The 23,594-nt window shown below is 37.9% G+C and overlaps 4 protein-coding genes across 5 annotated transcripts; 2 read left to right on the top strand and 2 right to left on the bottom strand.

The window, feature by feature from the left end:
- Window positions 1–309: 309 nt before the first annotated feature.
- LOC111788257 (AT-hook motif nuclear-localized protein 17) lies at window positions 310–2,186 on the bottom strand. Its single transcript, XM_023668561.2, has one exon. The coding sequence runs from the start codon at window positions 2,183–2,185 to the stop codon at window positions 1,244–1,246; it is 942 nt and encodes a 313-aa protein (XP_023524329.2). The 5' UTR covers window position 2,186; the 3' UTR covers window positions 310–1,243.
- Window positions 2,187–6,762: 4,576 nt separating this feature from the next.
- LOC111788230 (uncharacterized) lies at window positions 6,763–8,305 on the bottom strand. The gene has a single exon (XM_023668511.2). It carries the CDS (start codon window positions 8,085–8,087, stop codon window positions 7,080–7,082), a length of 1,008 nt encoding a protein of 335 aa, XP_023524279.1. The 5' UTR covers window positions 8,088–8,305; the 3' UTR covers window positions 6,763–7,079.
- Window positions 8,306–9,790: 1,485 nt separating this feature from the next.
- LOC111788084 (P-loop containing nucleoside triphosphate hydrolases superfamily protein) lies at window positions 9,791–18,469 on the top strand. 2 transcript variants are annotated; one of them, XM_023668255.2, is made up of 28 exons: window positions 9,791–9,944; window positions 10,089–10,239; window positions 10,400–10,546; window positions 10,657–10,809; window positions 10,909–11,153; window positions 11,319–11,491; window positions 11,625–11,749; window positions 12,079–12,115; window positions 12,208–12,299; window positions 12,389–12,505; window positions 12,590–12,703; window positions 12,804–12,887; window positions 12,972–13,179; window positions 13,383–13,483; window positions 13,840–13,938; window positions 14,018–14,131; window positions 14,285–14,401; window positions 14,476–14,556; window positions 14,833–14,904; window positions 14,984–15,074; window positions 15,173–15,201; window positions 15,335–15,420; window positions 15,606–15,677; window positions 15,774–16,004; window positions 16,084–16,216; window positions 16,348–16,440; window positions 16,751–17,356; window positions 17,889–18,469. In XM_023668255.2, exons 2-28 carry the CDS (start codon window positions 10,105–10,107, stop codon window positions 18,201–18,203), a joined length of 3,870 nt encoding a protein of 1,289 aa, XP_023524023.1. In that variant the 5' UTR covers window positions 9,791–9,944; window positions 10,089–10,104; the 3' UTR covers window positions 18,204–18,469. The 2 variants fall into 2 exon arrangements, with proteins under 2 accessions (XP_023524023.1, XP_023524024.1); XM_023668256.2 differs by having other exon boundaries at window positions 9,793–9,944; window positions 10,098–10,239.
- A 1,295-nt stretch (window positions 18,470–19,764) lies between these two features.
- On the top strand, window positions 19,765–23,584 carry LOC111788097 (protein NETWORKED 2A). Its single transcript, XM_023668279.2, has 2 exons — window positions 19,765–20,191; window positions 20,566–23,584. The coding sequence occupies exons 1-2, from the start codon at window positions 20,098–20,100 to the stop codon at window positions 23,334–23,336; spliced, it is 2,865 nt and encodes a 954-aa protein (XP_023524047.1). The 5' UTR covers window positions 19,765–20,097; the 3' UTR covers window positions 23,337–23,584.
- Window positions 23,585–23,594: the final 10 nt, after the last annotated feature.

Below are 23,594 nucleotides of genomic sequence, written 5' to 3'. Positions count from 1 at the left end.
CCCCTCACTCTCTTCAATGCATAAACTAATTACACCCAAATTTAACTAATAATTTTATTTCACTTAATTCTCATTATATTTTTGTATTACTCTTAATTCAATTATTATAATATTCACTCAATAATCCCTCTATTCCTATTAAATTAAACTTTACTAACTCAATTTCAATTTATATAAATTTTTCCCTTATTTCAATAAACAAGTTATACCGAGGTTGAGTTACAAGGACCGGTCGAGACTGCAACCTCAACCAGTGAAAGGACAGGTCGAGACTGGTCGGATTATTAAAAAAATTCATCAAACCCCAACTCATAAAATTTTGAATTATTTGAATTCAACTCAATTCAACCCGACCACAACTGAACTGGTGAAAGAATCAAGATAAAAGGACCAATCTAAACTGGTTGGATTGATTGGATTATTACAAAATTCATGAAACCGCATCTCATAAAATCTTCAATTATTTGAATTCAACCGAGACCTATCTCGGCCACAACGGAACTGGTGGAAGGACCAAGATGAAAGGACTGATCTGAACTGGTTGGATTGATCGGATTATTGAAATATTCATGAAAACGCAACTCATACAATTTTCGATTATTTGAATTCAACCTTATTTAAATAAGTTATACCCAACTCAACTCAACTCAACCAAGACCTATTTCGACCACAACTAAACTGGTGGAATGACCAATTGAGACGGTAACCGAACCGATGAAAGGACCGAAACTGAACTGGTGGGAGGACCAATTGAGACGGTAACTGAACCGATGAAAGGACCGATCTGAACCGGTTGGATTGATGGAGTTTTTCTGGTTAGCACCCAAGTACACAATTCTTTCACATTTCTTATGAGAAAAGAAAAGAAAAGAAAAGAAGGAAAAGGAAAGGCTGCAATTGGCAGAGGCAAAGCACAGATACTCATGGTTGAACAGCAGCAGTCTGAAATGAAACGCCAAGTCTTTTCTTCCATAAACATTAATGATAAAAGCAGTGCTTCCAATTACCCATCAGCCAATAATTTCATGAACATTCAATCCCAATTTCAAGAACCAATAATCCATCTCCGATCATGGAACGCTCTCCTCTCTTGATTCCTTCAAACAGTTTTCATCTTCTAAACAACTTTTAATTTCATCACAACAAAAATCACAGCCGCAACCCAACCACAACAAAATTTCACCAATTCAAAACACAGAGACAGAGAGATTCAGATCAACAAATTAACAGGGGAATCGAAGTATTAGTACTGGCGATGGTGCGACGGCGCCGCTGGTTGTCGAGACCATATTGCGTCGGAGGAAGAGTGAGTACTGTACATCGGCAGCAGGCCGCAGGTATCGGCTGCGGCGTTGGTGTTTTCGCTATCTTTTCCACCAGAGATCGGTGGAGAGTGACCTTCTTCGACATCGCTGAAGCCTGATTTTCTGACCTCGTCCTCTGATGGAAGCCGTTGATAGGAGGGATTGTTGAATGAGGCGGCTATTACAAAGACGGTTCCGGCGCCGATTAAAGCTCCGGCAACCAAACCGCCGAAGATCTGGCCCTGCGGCCCTGCTAGCGTGATGGTGAATCCGTTAGGGATTGGAAACGACGTCGTATGAGGAACAAAAGTAGCGCAGACGGAAAGGATATCGAATCGTCCATGGAAAGTGACGGTCGCCACCGGAGATGAGGACGGCTGCCGGAGTGTGACATCGGCGACGGTTCCATAAGCGTTGAGAATACAGAGCCCTGTGTTTCTGCGGCGGCAGAATCGGGAAATAGCCTCGACGATATCACTGCCGCCAGGAACTTCGAGCACATAAGGACTCATCGCCGGCTCGGCGTCGCGTGCAGCGACGACAACGGCGGCTGGCTTCGGCTTGTTCTTGGATCCCGGAGGTCGACCACGGGGACGGCGAACGACCTCGATAGAAGCTCCGTCGCCGCCGGAGGCCGGTTCTTTGGGGAGCATAGCGTGCGTGAGAGGCGAGTGGCCGGTGGTGGAATCGTCATCGGCGGCGGTGGAAGAATCGCGCGGTGGCGGAGTGGCCGCGACGGCGAAGGAGCGGGGAAAGGGCTGGAAATGGGGCGGTGGTTGATGGTGGGGTTTTGGGAACATGTTGAGGCCTCTGCTTTCTCTGGATTTAGATCCTTCAAACAAGCATTCTCTGCATGAATTTTCTTTTTGTTTTTTTAACATTATTATATATATATATATAATATATAGTATTAAAAATAATAATTAGGAGAGAGAAAGGCTATGTAGAATGTTCGGGACAAATTTTTTATTTTTGCTCAATAATTTTAAAAATAGTTTTTTTTTTCTAAAATAAATTTTAATATATTTCTAAATTTAATAATATTGTATGTATTTGATTTAATTTGTTTTAAAAAATCATTAATAAATATTTAAATCTTTTATTTCGTATTTACATTTCGAGGTGAGCGCTTTTTTCACTTGTTTAATGTCTGGTACGAGCAATACAAGATGAATATCCGAACCATACGAGATATAGTTAGTTCATTTTAATAGATCGTTAATCTAAAGATTTCAATAAAACATTATGCCTAAAATACGAGAATGATCCAAGTATTGTAAGTTAAACCTTATACACTCATCTCTATTAAATTAAAGAGAAAAAATATATTTTTCATTCCCTCTCTCTAAATTAGTTACTTGTTTAAAAAAATTTTATGATTGAAAAACAAATTTAGACGAGATTATTTACCTAATAAAGTAAAAATAATTGTCAAACTCAATAGAATTTAACATTTTACTTTTGTTACCGCGAGTAAACTTTTTTACTTTTTCTTTTACCTCAATTAGAATCATGATTTATTTTTATTTTTTTAAAAAATAATAATAATAATAATAAATAGAATTAAGGTGTTAATAATATAACAGAAAAGAAATAAATAAAATAGCATTTATTGTTTATTTATGTTTTAATTAAAAAAAGAAAAATTGGGGATGAGGACAATTCTAGGACTGTTTCTATAAATGGAAGATTTGATATCCACTTCACCACTTTGTAGACATTTGAATTTTGGAAAGACAGATTTATTTAATTTTATTTATTATTCGGTGGTCCATCATTTCCCTCTCTCTCTCTATTCTTCGCTTATCCCATTGGCTTCTAAACTACTTTCATTTTGTCCCATTATATCATTATAATTTCTTATTATTATTATTATTATTATCATCACACAATTGTTCAATTAGACCCCTAATGCTTGTTATGCATTGCTCGGTATGCGAGAGAAAAACAAAAGCTAGTGATCATGTTTGTTTCTTACCATTGTGTCGAAACCTGTCCATAACAGACGTATTTCAGAGTAATACGTAACCTCTGGTAAAATGCTCACTCGTAACCTGGCAGATAAAGTACATTACATAGTCCGTTTTAGGGGTACTATCGGGTCGAGTGAATTCAATAATAGACGTTTGTTGATATTCCTACCTTCCTTCTCCTTTCAGGGGCTTACCCAAAGGAGAATCCAGTGTTTCTTGGTCGTGAATATTTGAATAGGACGAACTGCCCATCCTTCTGCTTTTCAAGGCCTACCTAAAAGAGAATCCAGTGTTTCTTGGTCGTGAATATCTGAATAGGACGAACCGCCCGTGGTTTGCTTTGGAACAAAACAATTAGAATTAGGCTCGTTGAATTGGAATGTGTATTATCCATATAGGGGATCTTTCAATAGAGAAGATCCGTCGACCTAAGACAAAGACAAGGGTAACGGGCCAAAGCAGACAATAGCTGGTAGCAGTAGACTTAAGCTGTTACAAATAGTATCAGAGCCAGACACCGGGCCAGTGCCAACAAGGACGCTAGCCCCAAGGGAGAGGGATTGCAAGATCCCTTAAGCATTTCTTATAAAAGTGTGAAAATCTCTCCTTAAGAGACGCGTTTTAAGACCGTGAGGCTAACGGCGATACATAACAGACCAAAACGAACAATATCTGCTAGGGTAGACTCGGGTTGTTACAGGTTTTTTGAGGTGAGAGGGTTTTTGGGTTTGAATTTAGAGTATCAAATAGTATAAGAGCTAGACACTAGGCCAGTGCCAACAAGGACGCTAGCCCCAAGGGAGATGGATTGCAAGATCCCTGAAACATTTCTTATAAAAGTGTGAAAATCTCTCTCTAACAGACGCGCTTTAAAACCGTGAAGTTGACAGCAATACATAACACAGGTTTGTTTTTGGGTTTGGATTTAGAGTATGAAATAGAAAAGGAAATGAGAGGAAAGACCCACACCCATCACTTTTGTGGTCTGGCAAAGCCATGTGAAAGGGTGGAATGGAGGAGGAATAATGAAAGGTGAAATTTGATCTTTTGGAAGGCAAAAAGGATCTGAAGTAACATGACATGATAGCTTAGCTTCCAAACCCATTATCCACACCAGACTTCTAAGAACACCCACCACCATCTTTCCACCTATTCTCAAGAACTTTACACACAAATAACTTTAAACTATTAAACAGTGATTGCCCAAAATAAGATGGTCTAAATCCCCCTATCATTCATTCTTTACTCCATAATGCCTTTTTTTTCTCCTTCAAGTTGCTTAGTGGCTAACAAGAAATGCCATTAACACAAAGTGGGTGAGAAAGTGAACCAACCTTGAATAAGCGAAGCCCATATTTTCCTTCCCTTGATCATCTGCAAGTACAAACAAAACAAATATCAACGGTAGAATTTGTAGTTGGAGACTACCCATCAGAGATAAAGCAATCAAGTAGGCCAGAAATGACTTTTTTTCTCACAGGATAGCGCGATATAATAGAGCGGAATAGAACGTACCAGATCCTTATATCCTTATAAAACGAAACGGTCGAGTAACGTACTTTCTTTCGAAACAAGAATTGCTATGTCCAGCCCTAAATCAAATGAGTTAAGTAGAAACAAAAATCTATAATCTACAAGAACTTTCTCCGAGCATGCTCTTGAAGATATCGAAATTGCCAGGATCGATATGCAGCACGCTCGATAGTATTTAGAAACTGGGTTTTCTAATGGAAGCATATCTTATAAACTTCACACCATCTTATATAATACCCAGCAGAGCAGTGTATGTATCAGTTAAAATCTAGCTCATCAGACAGAAATCAACCAAATTAGCAAGAATTCACTTTATTCCTCATTGCTCCGAGCTAGCAATGAAAAGTAGGGAAGAAAGTAAATTAGGACCACAAAAATAATTCTTCTGATCCTGTAATGGCCCAAGCCCACGCCCACCGCTAGCAAATATTGTACTCTTTGGGCTTTCCCTTTCGGACTTCCTCTCAAGGCTTTAAGACGCGTCTGATAGGGAAAGGTTTCCACACCCTTATAAAGGGTGTTTTGTTCTCCTCCCCAACCAATGTAGATATCACATATCCTCATGTGAAATCCTTTTAAAATATGCATCCTAACACTTCAATGGAGAATTTACAACTAGTTTTCTAATGTTGCAGCAGAGAACATTTTCGATTTTTTTATGGGAAACGTACAGTTTTAAAACTGAAAGGCACAGGTGTACAATCTATAGAACACATCAAGATCATTCTTCATGAAAATTTATGGTAACACCACCATACAAACTTCCTTCGGCTAAAATAATCGAATACTGTATATCTCACAGAATAAAAGAATTTATCTACCTTAAACTAATGAAGGGAATATATATACTTCAAACTAGCAGTACCAAAAATTCTCCTATACTAGTTTCCCCACCCTACTTGAATAAGAGATTCCTGAGGGACCAAAGGGAAGCAACTATGGCCCATAACCAGATTGCAAAAATGCATAGACAGATCCAAAGAAAAGAACCATAACATTTCTCGAGTTGATTTTATACAAGGTTAAAAACGTATCCACTTCATATCGCTCGCAAACAGAACTATGAAGGCCAACAGTAATAAGTCATAAGTTTGAGTTTTAGGCTCAACACATCAACTAATAAATCATGATGCTGATAGGCATATAACATAAGAGACGTGTGGTTTTGAACTAATCACCAACTAAAGTTGATCAGAAATCAGGCATTGATTGGAGGGAAGAGCTTGGCTGTAGTCAAATTTAGTAGTTTGACACTAATAATGGATAGAAGAAGAGCAATGCTTAAGCAGTTAGGTAAACAAGATAATGGATTAAAGAAAAAAGATCAATAATTGACTCTCCAACAATATGATGCTGAAAGCAAGGCAGCCTCTTCATTTTTTCTAACAGGAAACAAACTTTTCATCGACAAATGAAAAGGACATAATGTTTGAGATACAAACTCCGAAAGAAAAAGAGTGCAAAAACAGAAATAAAGTGTCAAAGAAACCTATGCAATGTGAATAAAAGCATCTGAACTAAAACAGATATCACTCCACGAGAAAAGGACTCGAACAAATTACAGAGAACACCAATAAGAAGCCTTGAACTTGGCAATATGAAAACCGTTCATAACATCATTAAACGATATCCCTAATAATCCACCATTGTGCACAGATTAATCATTGTAAAAGCAAAGAAAACTTCAAAAAATGAGTATACAGAAACATCAAGACACAATAGCAAAGTTAGTAGAAAGGCTACTTCAATAGTTCGTGCTTGCGCCGACTTGCTACAGGCAACTTCATAATTTAGTTCAAGAAGAAGGATCAAAGGCCCTACTACTAACTGTGAAATGGGCAACTCCCATTTGGAGTTCATGGTTTAGTTCATGATATGATAAGCAGGCAATGTGCTGTGGCATTGCAAACTGCACAGAAGGTGTCTGTAAGTGCAGCCTCAATCAAATGGGGTCGGATAAAAACTCCAAATTATCATTGCTGGTTTGAATAAAGTTACATATTACATATCAACATGTAGAAGAAAATCAGGAACTACCCATCTAATTTTCTACATCTGAAGCCTAAAATCAACATAAAAAAAAAAAAAAAAACAGAAGGCCCACATTACAAACGAAAGGTTACCTCAGGTTTCCCCAGCTTCAGCCTTCTTTGTTCTAACTCGCCCACCTGGACATAATCGCTTAATATATCAAGACTACAACAACATGAATCAGAGATTTCCAATCGGCTCCATAAATGTTATCATTATTCCTGACAAAATTTACAACTTAGGCTGCAATCGAAGGTTTCTTTGGCCTGCCCCTCTTCTTACTTGTGCCAGTGCCCCTCGCTATCCGAGTGCTAGCAACAGGAGGAGCATTCACAGCCGTTCTCTCTATACCCGCCGTGGTTGCCGCCGCCAGGGGCGTCGTTTCTCCATTCCTACTATTTTCTTGCGGCTTGGTCGAGAATATTGGGGGCATCCAATTGGGGAACGTCGCTGCTGGCGGCGTTGTTTCGGTGCCCTTCTCACTTTTCTCGGGATTTTGAGCCGAAAACCCCATCGGAAAGAATCCCCAGCAGCAATAGTAGGCTTCTTGGCCGTGAACCAGCGGCGGAAGCGACGGCAGCAACACTGCCTGAAATGCCCTCTTGCAATTCTGACACCGCAAACAGCAGCCCTCGTAAACCCTAGGATACTCGAATAGTACGAAACAGTAAGGGCATGCGGTCCAGAAACTCGATAATTTCATCCGCTGATTTGGAGATAGATCAGCGTTGGCACTGTCGTTGCTCTCAAACTCTTGCTGCTTCTTCCCACTGGAGCGTTGGCTTCGGCGCACGGGCAATTTGTTCTGCTCCGACAAATCCATCTTATCAAAGAGATTGAGCTCGTCATCGTAAAGCGATTTCTTCGAGTGATCGGACAATACTGCCCACGAATCTGCAACCAGCTTGAAAGCTTGATCGGCATAAGGAAATTTATTCTTATCAGGATGTAGAAGTAACGCAAGCTTCCGATACTGTTTCTTGATGAGATCTGAATCATCAGATCGCCGTTCAACCTGAAGAATCGAATACCAATCATTGTGGTTATTGATTCTCTTCTCCGACGCCAACAACACATCCACAACAGCTAAGATCTGATCGGAACCATCCAAAAGAGGCTCCGTTTCTTGAGCTAAGATTGCAAAATCTTTGGAGCCGGTAAAATCACGATTTTGCAAGAGTTTCTCAGCGATTCCAAGCAATCGTTCAGCTTCAGCCCTATTAGAATTTTCCATCAAATTTTCCATCAAATTTTCCTCAGATTCTTCCCGAAATTAACGGGTCTGTTTGGGAATCGATAAAATGAAAGGGCCTGATTTCGCTATTGCAATAGCTGCTGCCCTTCCTTCTTTTTCCCGATCCAAAATAAATGTCACCAAAGAACAGAAATTTTGTTGAATTTGGATTCTCCTAACATTCGTTCATCCATTTCCAGGCTCTTAGCTACCACGCTATTTCGAAATTTGGAAAAGTACCGCTAAATTTCATTGCCAAAAGACCTTTTTACCCTTCCATTATGTACTACGTTAACCCATATTTGACCTCTATCTTTAATTAAAATTACTATTTACCCATCAAACTTTAATCATTTATATATTAATTGTCGTTTAAATTGGGTAATCATTTAATTTCTGAACTTTTTTAGTAAGTAGCATTTATTTATTTTTTTGTGGTAAATAGTAAAAAAGAGCGGTAAATGGTAGCTGTAACGGTCCAAATCCACCGTTACCAGATATTGTCCTCTTTGAGTTTTCCCTCTCCGGCTTTCCATCAAGACTTTAAAACGCGTCTTCTAGGGGAAGGTTTCCGGTTTCCACACCATTATAAAATGGTGGTTTGTTCTCCTTCCCAGTCAATGTGGGACATCACAATCCACCTTCTTTGAAAAATATATAAGACACGTTTTAAAGTCTCGAGGGAAAGCTCGAAAGAGAAAGCCCAAATAGGAATATCTGCTAGCGGTCGATGTTGGCCGTTACAGTAGCCACCTATTAAATTCTATTACCAATAAATGACGTTTAATATTGACCAATCGAACGATCGTTTTTTGTAGAACCCAGATGTTCAAGGTCTAAGAATAATTGAACGGGAAAAATAATGAGGAAAAAAAATAAAGAAATAAGAAGAACGGAGACTCGAGGAAAAGAAGAAAAGAGGGATGAAGGTTCTCTCGTCGGTTTCGGTTCCATAATTTTGGTAAGTTTTTCAATTCAATTTGTATTCTTTAGAAGTAAGCGTTCGTTACAAATTTATGTCGAGCAAAACTTGGAGTAGTATGTGTACTTTATTACTCGGTCAATCCTTTTATTTATTTGTTCCATCCCAACACGTGTGTCAGCGTCATACAACGAGTCAACTGCAATTAAAAAAAATCATACACGTGCTCTGATTTGATTGACACCGACTCTGTGGTCCACCTCAATAATTTTTAAAATTTAATAAAAAAAAATATTTTAAAATTGATTAATAAATTTATATATTAATAAGGAAATGTCTAAAATGTGTCCTAATAAAAAAAAAAAAATTTGAGTTTGCTTAACAAATAAAATAGATATTTAAATTTGAGTTTGCTTTGATCCGATCACCCGCCTGTTCGATTTGAAACGAAACCCGCGTGGGCCCCACGAGGTCACTCATTGAAACCATAGCGAGCCCAGACTGATATGCGATGGGCCCAAATGGGCCCCAATGGGCCAGTCTTATTACCGTTGAGCCCGAATCCATTTTGAATTTGGTAATATATTTGATTAAAAGTGGATAATTAAAGCCAGGTCACGCGAGTTGCACGTGACTCATTTTGGGAGGATTAGATAGATCGTCTATTTTAAGTTTTGGCGATCAATGGGTTTCCCAATTTTAGATTCAAAAAAGGCAAAAGCCGTTGCCCATCACGTGACACGCACGTGACCCCGGTCATTTGAATCCGGACCTGGGCGCCAATTCTCCATTCATTTCGATTAATAAAATCGATGGATATTGTGACTTTGCCCTTTTAAAAATCGCATTCTGTTTTTGTCTTTACGAATTTCAAAATCCTTCGCGGACAGCGCCCCCCTCCCTTCTCCCTCCAAATCTCTGCGGCTTCATTTCTCGATCCTTTTCAGGTAATTTAGGTTTACATTCTTGTTGTTATTTTATCAGAGTAGGTTGATTTGAGAGTTCATCTAAAACTTGCAATGTTTTCCGTTGATTCGTTGGTTGGAGGTTTTGTAATTTTTGTTTTCCTTCTTAGAACAAGTTGATTTTAGTTGTTTTAGGTTTCCAATGGAGAACTTGGACGGGAAATCAGCAGATTCTTCGCAATCTGTTCGTGTTGCTGTTAATATTAGGCCTTTGATTACACCGGAGCTTATGGTTGGATGTACTGATTGTATTACAGTTGTGCCTGGAGAACCTCAGGTGCTGGTTCTTTTTCTTTTTAGATTATGCTGGATTTGTAATGCTTTGATTCTGTTATATTTTCCGATGGATATGGAGTTTTTTGTTCCCTGTTTTGTGTTTGTGGAATTTTCGTTGTCATTCACTGAATGATTCGATTGTGAGTGGATGCTATTAACAGGTTCAAATTGGATCTCATGTGTTCACATATGACAATGTGTACGGTAGTGCTGGATCGCCATGTTATGCATTATACGACGACTGTGTTGCTCCATTAGTTGATGCACTATTTCAGGGTTACAATGCCACTGTTCTGGCTTATGGACAGGTTTAACATCTAATTATTTTTCAGTTGCTTTTCTTCAATTGCTTCAACTTTGACTATTTGTGGTTGGTTTGATGCTTGTATGACGATCGTAGTTATTGTCATTTATGTAGACGGGGTCTGGAAAGACTTACACAATGGGAACAAATTATAGTGGCGAAGGAAGTAAGGATGGAGTTATACCGAAAGTAATGGAAAATATATTTAAAAAGGTCAAGAAAATGGAGGATTCTACAGAATTCTTGATCAGAGTTTCATTTATTGAGGTAATATAGAACTGACTATTGAAGTACTCTCTACTTGTTTTTTGAAATTTATTTACCAATATCTAATCTGTTTGTATTTCATGAATACGCTTATGACAGATATTCAAGGAAGAAGTGTTTGATTTGCTCGACGCAAATGCTTGCCCCAACACAAAGGCTGAAGGAACAAAGCCTTACGCTCCTCCGCGAGTTCCAATACAAATAAGAGAAACTGTGAATGGTGGGATTACGCTTGTTGGTGTCACTGAGGCCGAGGTTCGGACCACAGAAGAAATGACATCTCACTTGTCCTGTGGTTCCTTAGCACGTGCAACTGGAAGTACCAACATGAATAGTCAGTCAAGGTATAAAATTGACAAAGTTCATACTTTCTGAAGTTGGACTCTTGCAATCAGAATTAAATTCATGAAATTTTGCTTCTATTATGTATTAAAATTTTGTAACTGCTATATTTTCTTTAGTTCATCTATTGAAGTATAAGCATGGTTCCTTTTTGCATTATATTTCAGTCGATCACATGCCATCTTTACGATTACTATGGAGCAAAAGAAAAAGCCTAAGCGAGGCATGACTCATGATGATTCTTGTGACGACATTCTTTGTGCAAAGCTACATTTGGTGGATCTTGCAGGATCTGAAAGAGCAAAACGAACCGGTGCAGACGGCATGCGCTTTAAAGAAGGTATTGCTGATAATGCTATTGTACAATAGGCTTGTGACAGACTTATCTCTAACTCAGAATTGAACTTCTATTTTTTATTTGCCAGTTGACCTATGCTTGTAATTAATCTTTTAGGGGTTCTGATTTTTTTTAGGTGTTCACATCAACAAAGGCCTTTTGGCTCTTGGCAATGTCATAAGTGCGTTGGGAGACGAGAAGAAACGAAGAGAAGGGTGTCATGTTCCCTACCGTGATAGCAAATTAACACGTTTGCTACAGGTGTCTTTTTGTTTTTTTTTTTTTAATGGAACTTCGTACTTTCGTGTTCAGAAACTTTTTGACCTGACTCATTGTAATTTGGATGTCAGTTAAAATAGTTAAAACGATTCAATTGTGACTGATTATTTAGATTTGTATGCTTCTAGATCTTAGGATGCCTGACCTTTAATTAGTTTTTGCTCACGCGTTACAGAATAAAGAGGAAGTTAAATGGTGTAGTCCTTATTGAAGAAAAAAAAAAAAAATGCTAGAAATATTTGTCCAATAATTTTAGTGCAGTATCCTGTTTCCCAAAGCATCCTGGCTAACCACTGGAGTTGAATTTATAGGATTCTCTTGGAGGCAACAGCAGAACGGTGATGATTGGTATTCCATTTCTTTGAGTGGAAGCATTTAAACTTACTTGAGAGTTTCTTTTCCACATTTCTAATAATTATGTTTATCATCCACCTGCATAGCTTGTGTTAGTCCTGCCGACTCAAATGCTGAGGAGACTCTGAACACGCTAAAATATGCTAATCGTGCTCGCAATATTCAAAATAAAGCGGTTGTAAGTTTCTATCTAGAATTAATTCTTTTTTTGGTTTTCTTTGAGATCTTTTTTTTCATTATTATTTATTTCGATTTTTTATTTTTTAGATCAACCGAGATCCTGTAGGAGCTCAGATACAGAAAATGCGAAGTCAAATTGAGCAGTTGCAAGCTGAGCTTTTATTCTACCGCGGTGATGCAGGTTTACCATATGAGGAGCTTCAGGTTCGAATCATTCTCAGGAATTGTTTACATGGATTTCCATGTGATATGATATAGAGGCATAACTAACATCGGTTTTGTGTTTAGATTCTAAAGCACAAAATATCATTACTTGAAGCAAGCAATGGTGAGTTGTTGCGGGAGCTTCAAGAACGCCGAGTCACTTGCGATCATTTGTCTCAACGTGCTATTGATGCTCAGGTTTTCTTTTTAGAAAGATATTTCTATACTTAATAATAGTTTACTATCGATAATCGATATCCCTATTGTATAAATAATTTTGTTCGGTTGAATAATTCAGGTTGAAAAAGACAAGCTTGCCATGATAATTGAATCAGTGCGGAATGGAAAATCTTTAGATGAGATTGAATCCAACTTCGATAAGGTCTGATGCAATTTTTACTTAGATTTGCTTGCATAAAAAGTTCTCATCTTTGGACATGAGAACCGAACAATTTTCCACTTCCAGGATTGTGAATTAGTCAAGAGTTATGTTTCAAAAATTCAAGAGCTAGAAGGAGAGGTACTGCGTATGCAAAGCTTTAACAACCCAAAACTCAGTCGATATGCGGATCTAGTGGAGTCTGATGATGATAGGCCCAACTCTAGCAATATCTTATTTCCATGTTCAAATGAGTATTCGTCAGACTATGATACTAAAGCTGTAGATATTTCAGGTGAGTTCGAGAACCTCTATGGATTATGTCAATCGATTGTACTATGGTTTGATGGATCGTATCTGCGAAGCAAGAAACTTGCAAATAAACGTCGTTGTTAATCTTTTTATTTGGTATTTGTTCTATGGATGTAGTTGGAGTCGATATGCTATTTTCTATGAGTTTGACATGTTAACACATAGAGGGCTGGTTGATTTTTGCAGATGGAATCGATGATCATGAGAAGGAGCTTGAGCATTCAACAATGCAAGAAAGATTGGATAGGGAGCTAAAAGAATTGGATAAGAAACTTGAGCAGAAGGAGGTACGGTACACTCATTTGACATCCCGGCTTTGCTGATACTTTCTACCTATCAATTTTCTTTAGTAGCTTTTTATTTATGATGATTACTATTAATCTGTTAAGAATTTATAATCATTCAAATTAATAAGAAAATAAAAGATTCTGATTATTAATTCCAAAGAATAATTTGGAGGATGGAATTTTCTAGGGAGCCTGTTTCTCACAGTTTTTTACTCGATCCTGATTGTCCTTAACCGTTCAACATGCTGTCCTATCCTTTGTATAAGATCGATTGTTCCAAGATTGTCTCATTTAAATTTTATTTTCTATGTTCTTGTTCGTCTTTTTTTATGTATATTCACTCTCCTTTGCTGAAGGCTGAAATGAAACGGTTTTCTGGTGCGGATACCTCTGTTCTTAAACAACATTATGAAAAGAAGGTCCATGAACTGGAACAAGAAAAGAGAGCGTTACAGGTCATTGCTCTATCCAAGATATACTACAAGCTTAACTGTCGTCATATATATATTTAGCCTTTATCTTGTTTCTTTTCAGAAAGAGATCGAGGTACTCAAATGTAATCTTTCGAGCATATCTTCTACATCTGATGATGGTGCACAAAAGTTGAAGCAAGAATATCTTCAGAAGTTGAATTTCCTGGAAACCCAGGTGAATTTAGTTGCTTTGGGCCATTGACCCTCAAATAGTTAAGGGAATGCTTAAAAATGTTTCCAAGTTCAAAAAATTATTTGCACTTATAAATTCATTTCAAATAGGCCCGAAGTATTTATTTATGTCATTTTCTCATATTTTGGATTTCAGGTCTCGGAGTTGAAGAAGAAACAGGATGCACAGGCTCAAATATTGAGACAGAAACAAAAGAGTGATGAGGCAGCAAAAAGATTACTGGATGAGATCCACAGAATTAAGTCCCATAAGGTATCTTTGTATCCTAAAGATTAGAGGACCTTCATATAACGTGTCGAAACTCCTAAGGCAATTTTGTATTCCAGGTTCAACTTCAACACAAGATTAAACAAGAATCTGAGCAATTTAGACTATGGAAGGCTTCGAGAGAGAAGGAAGTTCTCCAGGTATTGAAGCCGAAAGCTCTTACTTAAGCAATTTTGTTTCTCCTTTTGTTTTTTTATCCACCATACTCGATCCAACTCAGCCATTTATTCTTGGGTTTGGGTTGGATTAGGTGGTAAGATTTTTAAGATTGTAACTCTATTTTCGGGTTGATCGGGTTAACAACTTTAGCCTAAAAAAAATGAACATATAAAATGAAGGGTAAAGCAAAAGCAATATCTCATTGATAGATTTTTATTGGTTTTATTTCTTTTTAATATTTGTTTACGTATGATCAGCTGAAAAAGGAGGGCAGGAGAAATGAATATGAGATGCATAAGCTCTTAGCTTTGAATCAAAGGCAGAAAATGGTAAGCCGATTATCAATGAGCACACTCGTTTATCATAGTTTGTTTTGGATGATTCTAATGTCTCTGTGTTTTCGAACAGGTCTTGCAACGAAAGACCGAAGAAGCTGCTCAGGCAACAAAAAGGCTTAAAGAACTTTTAGAATCTCGAAAGGCAGCACGCGAAACTTCCAGTGAGTAAATTTTAATATAGCGTTGAAAAAGTCCTTTTTTTTTAATTTGCATTCTTGTTTAAGTTGTTTGACTAATGGAACTTGTATTTTATCTGCAGGTGGCGGAGCAAATGGTCCTGGAATTCAGGTATTGAACTTTTGAGTAACCAAATAGTAAAAGAAGAAAGGACTATTCAAATCATGCATTCCAAAATATCATAAAGGTCGAATTGTCAGATGAATTATGAATGAACTAAATACATTTTTTTTCTCTGTTGTAGGCTTTAATGCAGAATATTGAGCATGAACTTGAAGTCACAGTAAGGGTGCATGAAGTTCGTTCTGAATATGAGCGGCAAATGGAAGAGTAAGTTTCAAGCACCTTTATGAAAAACACTTCTGGAGTATTTCCTTCTTAGCATTCTTGAAAATCTCGAACTCATTTTGATTATACAATAAAACATTTAATATCAATTCGTATTTTTTTACTTGCCTCAAATGTATCTTTATTTCAATAAACCCTTATAGTAATGGAAATTCTTGCTATTACAGGAGGTCGAAGATGGCCAATGAATTGACGCGGCTTAAGGAGGAAGAAGAATTGATTAGGGGAGCTAATTTAAGGTGAATAAAATAGTATTGTACTATGATGTTTGGTTTCTATATTTGATTGCCAAATAAGTATTTCAACATGAATATGTGTTTGAATTGTCTGGACAGTGATTGTACTCGAACAATGTCACCTGGTGCAAGAAATTCAAGAATTTTTGCTCTTGAGAACATGCTTGCTACGTCATCCAGCTCTCTGGTTTCTATGGCCTCACATTTATCAGAGGCAGAAGAACGTGAGCGCGTTCTTGGTGGCGGTAGGGGTCGTTGGCATCAAGTTCGCTCTCTTGTAGATGCAAAGAATATAATGAACTTTTTGATGAATTTAGCATCCTCTTCAAGGTAATGAAGCATCAACTCATGCAACTTTATTCATTATAGATACCTTGTCATCATGAATTTATCTGTGCTTTTTTTTTAGATGTTTGCTATGGGATAAAGAGTTTGCTTCTAGGGAGAAGGATTCAGAAATTAGAGAGTTGAAACAGAAAATAGTGAACCTTAGCGGCATGCTTAAGAAATCAGAAGCCCAAAAGGCTGAACTTATTCATCAGGTGAAATTCATAGTCTATTTTCTTTTTCTTGTTTCTGACTCTTCATTGTCAAGATGTTTATTTTCTCTTTCATCTTAACATTTTATCTCCTCTTAACGTTTTTGCCTTTTAAAATCTTTATTATACTGCAGAACTCAGCTTTGAAGAAGCATTCCATGCGAAGCACTTCAGATCAGATAGATCAGATTAATAGTGGGGGACATAACTATAATTTACGCAAACAGGTAAGTGACACTTTTTTTCCATCGATATAATGTCGTGCCGTAATCTCATAATGCTCTGATACTCAATTGTTGTAGCGAAATGCTACAACCAAAAATACTTTGTTACCCAATTATTGTAGCGGAATGCTACAACCAAAAATGCTCTGATACCACTTGTTTTGCGCCGTAATGCTACAACCTTCAATGCTCTAATACCACTTGTTGTAATGAAAGCCACAACAATTAGTATTGGTATTTGGTGGTGGCTTGGGCTCCAACATATAAGTCCCCCCTCTTTTTATATTATTGAATTCTACGTTGTTGTGAACAGGAGCAGCGGAGTTCTATCATTTTATTGGCAGACATGGATACCTCGGACTCAGATTACTCGGATCGTTATTCAGATGATAATGATGCCAATTACAATTGGGAGAAATCAATGAAACGACGACATACCAGAAAACAAATCATTAAAGCTAAGGGCCGTTCGAGTATGGACGTCTCAGATGACACAAACAATGCAAACAATGTAAACTTCAACTCGGATAGTTCTGGTGATGGGGTAGTTCGTGTGAGTGAGGCCACTACTGCTACCACTACTTGCTGCCTTTGCAGCAAATTCTCATCTTGCAAAACAACTAAGTGCCAGTGTAGAGCCAATGGTGGTGCGTGTGGCTTGTCATGTGGTTGCATTCCATCTAAGTGTTCAAACAGAGGCAGTATAAGCGAGCGGGACGAGTCGATGCAACCGGACTTAGTCGGGGATGTTGAAAATGCTACTGAAAATGGTGAAACCAATGAGGATGAGAGTCGTGACCTTGTTTCGAATGGTGCAAGGTTGCTTCAGAATGCATTGGCTGAGAGGCCAAGTGAGGCTCCTCCCGCTGAAGATGGTGGCGCAAAAAGAAAGCCTCTTTCAGACATAGGAAACACATTGGTACGTTTTCATTCTCCTTATTGGTTAAAACTTCTTTTTGATTCAGATAACAATAACCATTCTAGTTATCAAATTTCACAACCGGTTGAAGAGGGGAATAAAACATTTCTTATAAGGGTGTGAACCTATTCCTAGTAGATGTGTTTTAAAATTGTGAGGCTGAAATCAATATGTAATAGACCTAAGTGGACAATCTCCGCTAACAGTGAACTTTGAGCTGTTACAATAGTATCAGGCACGAGCGGTGTGCCAGCGAGGACACTAGGCCCTCAAAGAGGGGTGGATTGTGAGATCCCACATCGGTTGGAGAGGGGAACGAAACATTTCTTATAAGCGTGTGAAAACCTCTTCTCTTCCCAGTAGTAGACACGTTTTACAATTGTGAGGCTAACAGCGATACATTACGGGCCCAAGTGAACAATATCTGCTAGAAGTGGACGAAACGAATAGATTAGGTTGTAGTTTTTCAAACGAACTTGATGCTCACATCTTATTCACTTATTTGACTATTTTTCCTCCTCTAACCAAACAGGCGAAATCGAAGTCAAACAAGCCAAACCAGAGAAAGAAATGGAGAAAATCTACAATTCAACTCATTCCTACACCACAACCATCTTCCCAACCAGAAATACCTGAGCCCATCCAGAAGACAGAGAACGACTCAAATGAGGTTGCCAACATCCCGTTGAAACTTCCCCGAGCGATGCGATCCGCCGCCGCCGCCAATGGCAGCAACCTACTGAGGGAGAGGAACTCCGATCAGCCGGAAGATTCAGTTGGCGGGAACAAAGAACATGAACTTATTGTTCCAAAAAGAGTGGATGAAAAAGAGAACTGCAACCGTTAAATAGGTGTGTGTTTGTCTTTCAGGTCATTCTCCGGTGGCCGGAGGGAATAGAAACGGCGGGAAAATGCAGTGCTGGTGCGTAGATAAGTTTGAAAAGCTGTGTGTTGATGTATTTTAGAGAATTGATTCACAATACTGAACCAAAATACACTGTTTCTGGGAATCTGTTATTCCCTTATGAAGAACTTATAATTATTCTGATGTAGCTTTGTAGACTTTTGTTCACTACATTAACAAAGACATGATTGAGCATTTTTTTTCTTTAATACTTTGTTAATTTTTAATCATATGCTTATCTGCGTGACAAATTAATTAATTATTAAATGATATGATAAAACGATGATATTGTAATTAAAATATTTTGAAATTAATTAAGAGCAGGCCCTTTTTCAAAGCTGCCCTATCAATGTTGGGCCCAGTCTATTTTACCTCCGAGCTTAGGGCCCAAATACGGCCCAGTTTCCTTGAGGCCCAAAATATCGGGCCAAGTCGATTTTGCTTAAGCCCATTTATAATATTGGGCCGCTCGAGGCCCAAAGGCCGCACACATCTTTGTGTTTTTAAATTTATTATTTTTATTTTTTTTATTATTACTATTTTATGAATTTATGTTAGAAATAGAGTAGTTAATTTTGATTAGTCTGGTTGGTAATTTATTAATAATTAATTAATAGTATTTTATAAATGAATAAATTAATAATATTTTATAGTTAATCCAGCCTATTTCCAATAATTGTTAAAATTAAATATTAAAATTCTAAAAACATGAAATATTACTATATTTTCATTAATTTCTTTATTTTTTTTTAGTCTAATTCAAAGTTATTAATTTTAAATTTTCTTTTTTAATAATTATAAAATTATGTAGGGATATATTCATTTAAATTTTAGTTTATGCCGGGATGAAATAGGACCGTAAAGACAGACTTAAACCCACATGGTCTCCCTCGACCAGGGACCGAAGCCATGCTCAACCTCACGAGGTCACACAACCTACATATCTAAACCTTTTTCGTGTCGAAAGTTTTGCTTCACTCAATCTCTTAGATTGGGGCCCGTCTGGCAAGCATGACATTGTCGTTCAAATTTTCTTTATTTTCTTCGTCACGTTTTTCTCCCTCAAACAAACTACACCGCTTTTTGTCACGTGAAGATAAAAATATTACCCTTTTAAAATTTTATGTCGAGTAGATAGATGAATTTTAAATTAAATTCAATTAAAATTCAAGAACTAATTTTATATTTTTTTTTTTAAATTGAGAGACTATATTGACAATAAGCTTTTTTTATTAAAAAAAAAATAATAATAATTAATTTTGATTAAAAAAAAGAAAAAAAAAAAAAAAGATAAGATGTTGCAACAAAGACAACAAAAATGATTCCTTAAAAAAAAAAACACGCACACAATGACAACTGAACGCGGGAAGAGGTACGTAACTAAAAATTAATAACAGAAACAGGATTGGCCAGCCTGGCATTGCCACGTGGCAATCAATGGAAGGGCTTGGTCCTCCCTTCCCAACACCTATAAACAAGCCGCTGTATCCTCTCCTCCACGACTGTAAGCTGCCTGCGATCTCTCTCTCTCAATATTCTTAATCTCATCTCCATTGCTCGCTGCCGCCGTTTCTTCATCTTCATCATCATCATTTTTGGATTTTGTTGCGATTCTGTAAACATTTTTTTGGAGATTTGCATTGCAAAACTCTCCTCCATTACTCTAAAACCTTCTGCCGCCATTGATCTTGCGATATCGATCGTTTTCGTATATATATATATATATATATATATATATTTTACTTTTCATTGTTGTAATCATCGTCGATCGGTTTCTTCTTCTTCTTCTTCGGATGGACTTTGAATCTCTTTCGAATCTGTAGAGAGAGAGAAAGAGATGTTGCAGAGAGCTGCTAGTAATGCGTATTCATGGTGGTGGGCCAGTCACATCAGGACGAAGCAATCGAAATGGCTCGAACAGAATCTCCACGGTATGTTCGCACTTTAATTCAGGTTTTCGCATCTGCATTCTTGATTCAAGCCTGTCGATTATGAATCTCTGTGTTTTTCTCCCTTTTCTTTCGTTTTACACAACGAACATTAATTTTAGGTTCGAGATTATCTTACGTCTAACGAGGTTTTAGGGTTTCCAATCTGGAGTTTGTATTGAATGAATACTCTGCTCTTGCAATCCACGCTCTGTTCCTAAATTGTAGTAGTTTTGGCGTACTGATTCAATCGGATTGGAATTACCTGTATTTTGATTCGTTTTTTTGCGCTATCTGAGATCAATATTGCAAATCATTAGCTGCTAGTTCTTTAAAACGATCTTTGGACTGATCGCTTATGCTTCTGTAAACTATAGATATGGAGGAAAAGGTTGAAAACATGATGAGAATCATTGAAGGCGATGGCGATTCTTTCGCAAAGAGAGCTGAAATGTACTATAGGAAGAGGCCTGAACTTGTAGAACACGTAGAAGAATCCTTTAGGGCATACCGAGCTTTAGCAGAGAAATACGAGCATCTTTCGAAAGAGTTTCAAGGTGCAAATCGAATGATAGCTTCGATCTTCCCAGAACGAGTTCATTACACGATTGATGATGATGATGATGATTGTGAGGTAGATTTCTTTTCTCGAGAATCTTTCGGTGGCAAAGGTCCTAACCAGTTTGAATCGGGTGCCTCACCAAAACTAGGAGTACCAGAAGTTCCGAAGTTTCCCGAGAAGGGGTTTTCTAGGAGTCCTTCGATGATGAGAAAAACAAAACTCAAGAGAAACGCAAGCAGTGCTAGTAGCAAAGCTGCTTCAACTCCAAAATCAGGGCTTACCAAAGATGAAGCTCTAGAAGAAATCAGTAAGCTACATAAAGAAATTCTAGTTCTTCAAACCGAAATGGAATTCGTTAAGAGCTTGTATGAACGCGAGGGCGAAAGATATTGGAACATGGAAAACAGTATCACACAAATGCAAAAAAGAATCAGTAGCTTACAGGATGAGTTCGGCATTGGCTCGATTATCGAAGATAACGAAGCTCGAACGTTAATGGCTACCACAGCTCTGAACGCCTGCCGAGAATCTCTAAGTAGGTTGCAAGAAGAACAGGAGAAAACAGTTGAAGAAACAAGACTAGAGAATGGCAGAATCCAGAAAGTGGTTGAAGATTTTGAGAGTCTCAAATGTAAGTTCATATCAAACCCAACAGAGAATCATGAATCCATTGATTTACAAGAAGATTTCAGCATTGAAACAGAATTGACAGCCTCAAATCAACTGGCCGCTTGCACAGCTGAAAACAAACATGATATACAGCTTCTAAGTCAGAAGATCAGAGAGTATCTGGAAATGAATTCAAATAGCTCATTCACCATTTCTGAATTGGCTGAGAAAATCGATGAACTTGTAAACAAGATTGTCACACTTGAAACTACAGTTTCTTCTCAGACATCTCTTGTTAGACGACTTAAATCAGAAACAGATGAACTCCAAGCAAACGTCCAACAATTGGAACAAGAAAAGGAGATTCTTGTGGAGAATTCAGAGACCATGAAGAAGAAGATACAAGAATTGGAGGCCGAATTAGCCAGAGTTAACAATCTAAATCAGAATGTTCAAATACAGAACAACAATCTTCAAACCGAGTTCACCGAAGCGAGTTGTAATCTCGATCACTTATTTGGTAAATTACAGACAATGGAAATGAATGAGACTGAAAATTCTGAGTTCATACAAGATGTAATGATGGTTGATCCTGATGTGAAAACATCAACGTTTTCACCAGATTCAGGATTGAAACTGGGAGAGATTCCAAGCATTGCAGCTGAAGAAACAGCTAAGGAATCAATACATGAGGAAGAACATGAAAGATCCGAGGCTCAAACAGATGATACTCCTCATGATTTGGAGGAAGAAAAGCATCCAACCTTGAGGCAGATGTTCTTGAAAGGATTAGAAGACAGAGAAAAGATTTTACTGGAGGAGTATACATCAGTGCTGAGGGACTACAAAGATGTAAGAAACAAGCTAAGCGAAGTCGAACAGAAGAATCGCGACAGCATCTTCGAGTTGGCGATGCAGGTTAAAGAACTAAAAGATGCCATTTCCACCAAAGATGATGTTATAAAATCATTAGTGAATAATAATGCAGAAATAGATGAAGAAACTAATGCAAGAGATGAGGAGCGGGAACAGGAGCAGGATCAGGAGCTGGAGCAGTCCCAAGAAACCATTCATGAGGCTCCTAGCTCCTTGTACTCCGAATCCTCAAGTCCATATTTAGAACAAGTTTCGACTCCCGATTTCTACGGCGAACCGAGCGCCGATCCCACAGAAGAAAGCTACAAATTGTTGAGAAATGCAAGCTTACCAAGAAAAGAGACAGCAAAGAGGAAAGCAAGGAGTGTGAGTAAATCCATTATCATGTCACCTATGGAAGAACGAATCCGCTCGCATATCGACGGACAACTAGAGATGAATCTCGAATTCTGGCTGCGATTCAGCACCGCAGTTCATCAGATTCAAAAGTTCCAAACTTCAATCCAAGACCTTCAATCAGAGCTGCAAAAGTTAAGAGAAGACATGGTAGAAGGAAGTGTGAAACATCAACCGCCGTCGGTCGAATCCGACGCTCGACCTATCTACACACACCTAAGAGAGATCCAAACTGAATTATCCCTTTGGTTGGAACATAGCGCCGTATTGACAGATGAAGTAAGCAGTCGATACGAATCCTTAAACGACATACAAAACGAAATATCAAGAATCACAGAAGAAGGATCAAGTGAAGAACAATCAGAAATGAATGATTATCAAGCTGCAAAGTTTCAAGGTGAAGTTCTCAACATGAAACAAGAAAACAGGAAGATAGCCGATGAGTTAGAAGTCGGTCAGGATCGAGTTCGATCTCTACAAGCTCAAATCGAGAAGTCTTTACTAAGACTCGATCAAGAATTCGGCATTTCAGCAGACAAGAGCATTCAATCTCAATCGAAAGCATTAACCCGAACCCGAATTCCTTTACGATCGTTCTTGTTCGGGATCAAGTTAAAGAAGCAAAAGCCATCACTGTTCTCATGTGCAAGTCCACAACTAGAGAAACAATACAGTGATCTAGCTAAAGGGCCGCTACCTCAGTGATGAGCTTTGAGGACATGAAGTAAAGAAGCTTCAATTACAGGTACACAGTAGCTATACATTTAATACCTTTCATTTCAGTACTGCAATTGGGACTTTGTACATAGAAATAAGGCTGCAAAAATTAATGTTCATTCTTGGTTGCTGTATAATTTACTATTGACACCTGCTATTTATCACCATGCTTGTGGAGCTTCGCTCATGATTTGTACAAACCCATTTTCTTTGTTATAATTTAGACCGCTATCAGATATAGTTTGC

This window comes from Cucurbita pepo, chromosome 2 (genome assembly GCF_057944985.1).
Source record: "Cucurbita pepo subsp. pepo isolate OVF chromosome 2, ASM5794498v1, whole genome shotgun sequence".
NCBI classification, from domain to species: Eukaryota; Viridiplantae; Streptophyta; class Magnoliopsida; order Cucurbitales; family Cucurbitaceae; genus Cucurbita; species Cucurbita pepo.
Note: the sequence above shows the minus strand (reverse complement) of the source record. Positions and strands in the feature narration are given on the sequence as shown.

What these genes read in the sequence shown, in the direction of transcription:
- LOC111788257 (XM_023668561.2), bottom strand. Translation starts at nt 2,185, where the DNA reads ATGTTAAAAAAACAAAAAGAAAATTCATGCAGAGAATGCTTGTTTGAA.
- LOC111788097 (XM_023668279.2), top strand. Translation starts at nt 20,098, where the DNA reads ATGTTGCAGAGAGCTGCTAGTAATGCGTATTCATGGTGGTGGGCCAGT. An exon ending in GCTCGAACAGAATCTCCACG is followed by an intron (nt 20,192 to 20,565) that starts GTATGTTCGCAC and finishes TGTAAACTATAG; the next exon opens with ATATGGAGGAAAAGGTTGAA.
- LOC111788230 (XM_023668511.2), bottom strand. Translation starts at nt 8,087, where the DNA reads ATGGAAAATTTGATGGAAAATTCTAATAGGGCTGAAGCTGAACGATTG.
- LOC111788084 (XM_023668255.2), top strand. Translation starts at nt 10,105, where the DNA reads ATGGAGAACTTGGACGGGAAATCAGCAGATTCTTCGCAATCTGTTCGT. An exon ending in TACCATATGAGGAGCTTCAG is followed by an intron (nt 12,506 to 12,589) that starts GTTCGAATCATT and finishes TTTTGTGTTTAG; the next exon opens with ATTCTAAAGCACAAAATATC. An exon ending in ACAGAATTAAGTCCCATAAG is followed by an intron (nt 14,402 to 14,475) that starts GTATCTTTGTAT and finishes TTTGTATTCCAG; the next exon opens with GTTCAACTTCAACACAAGAT.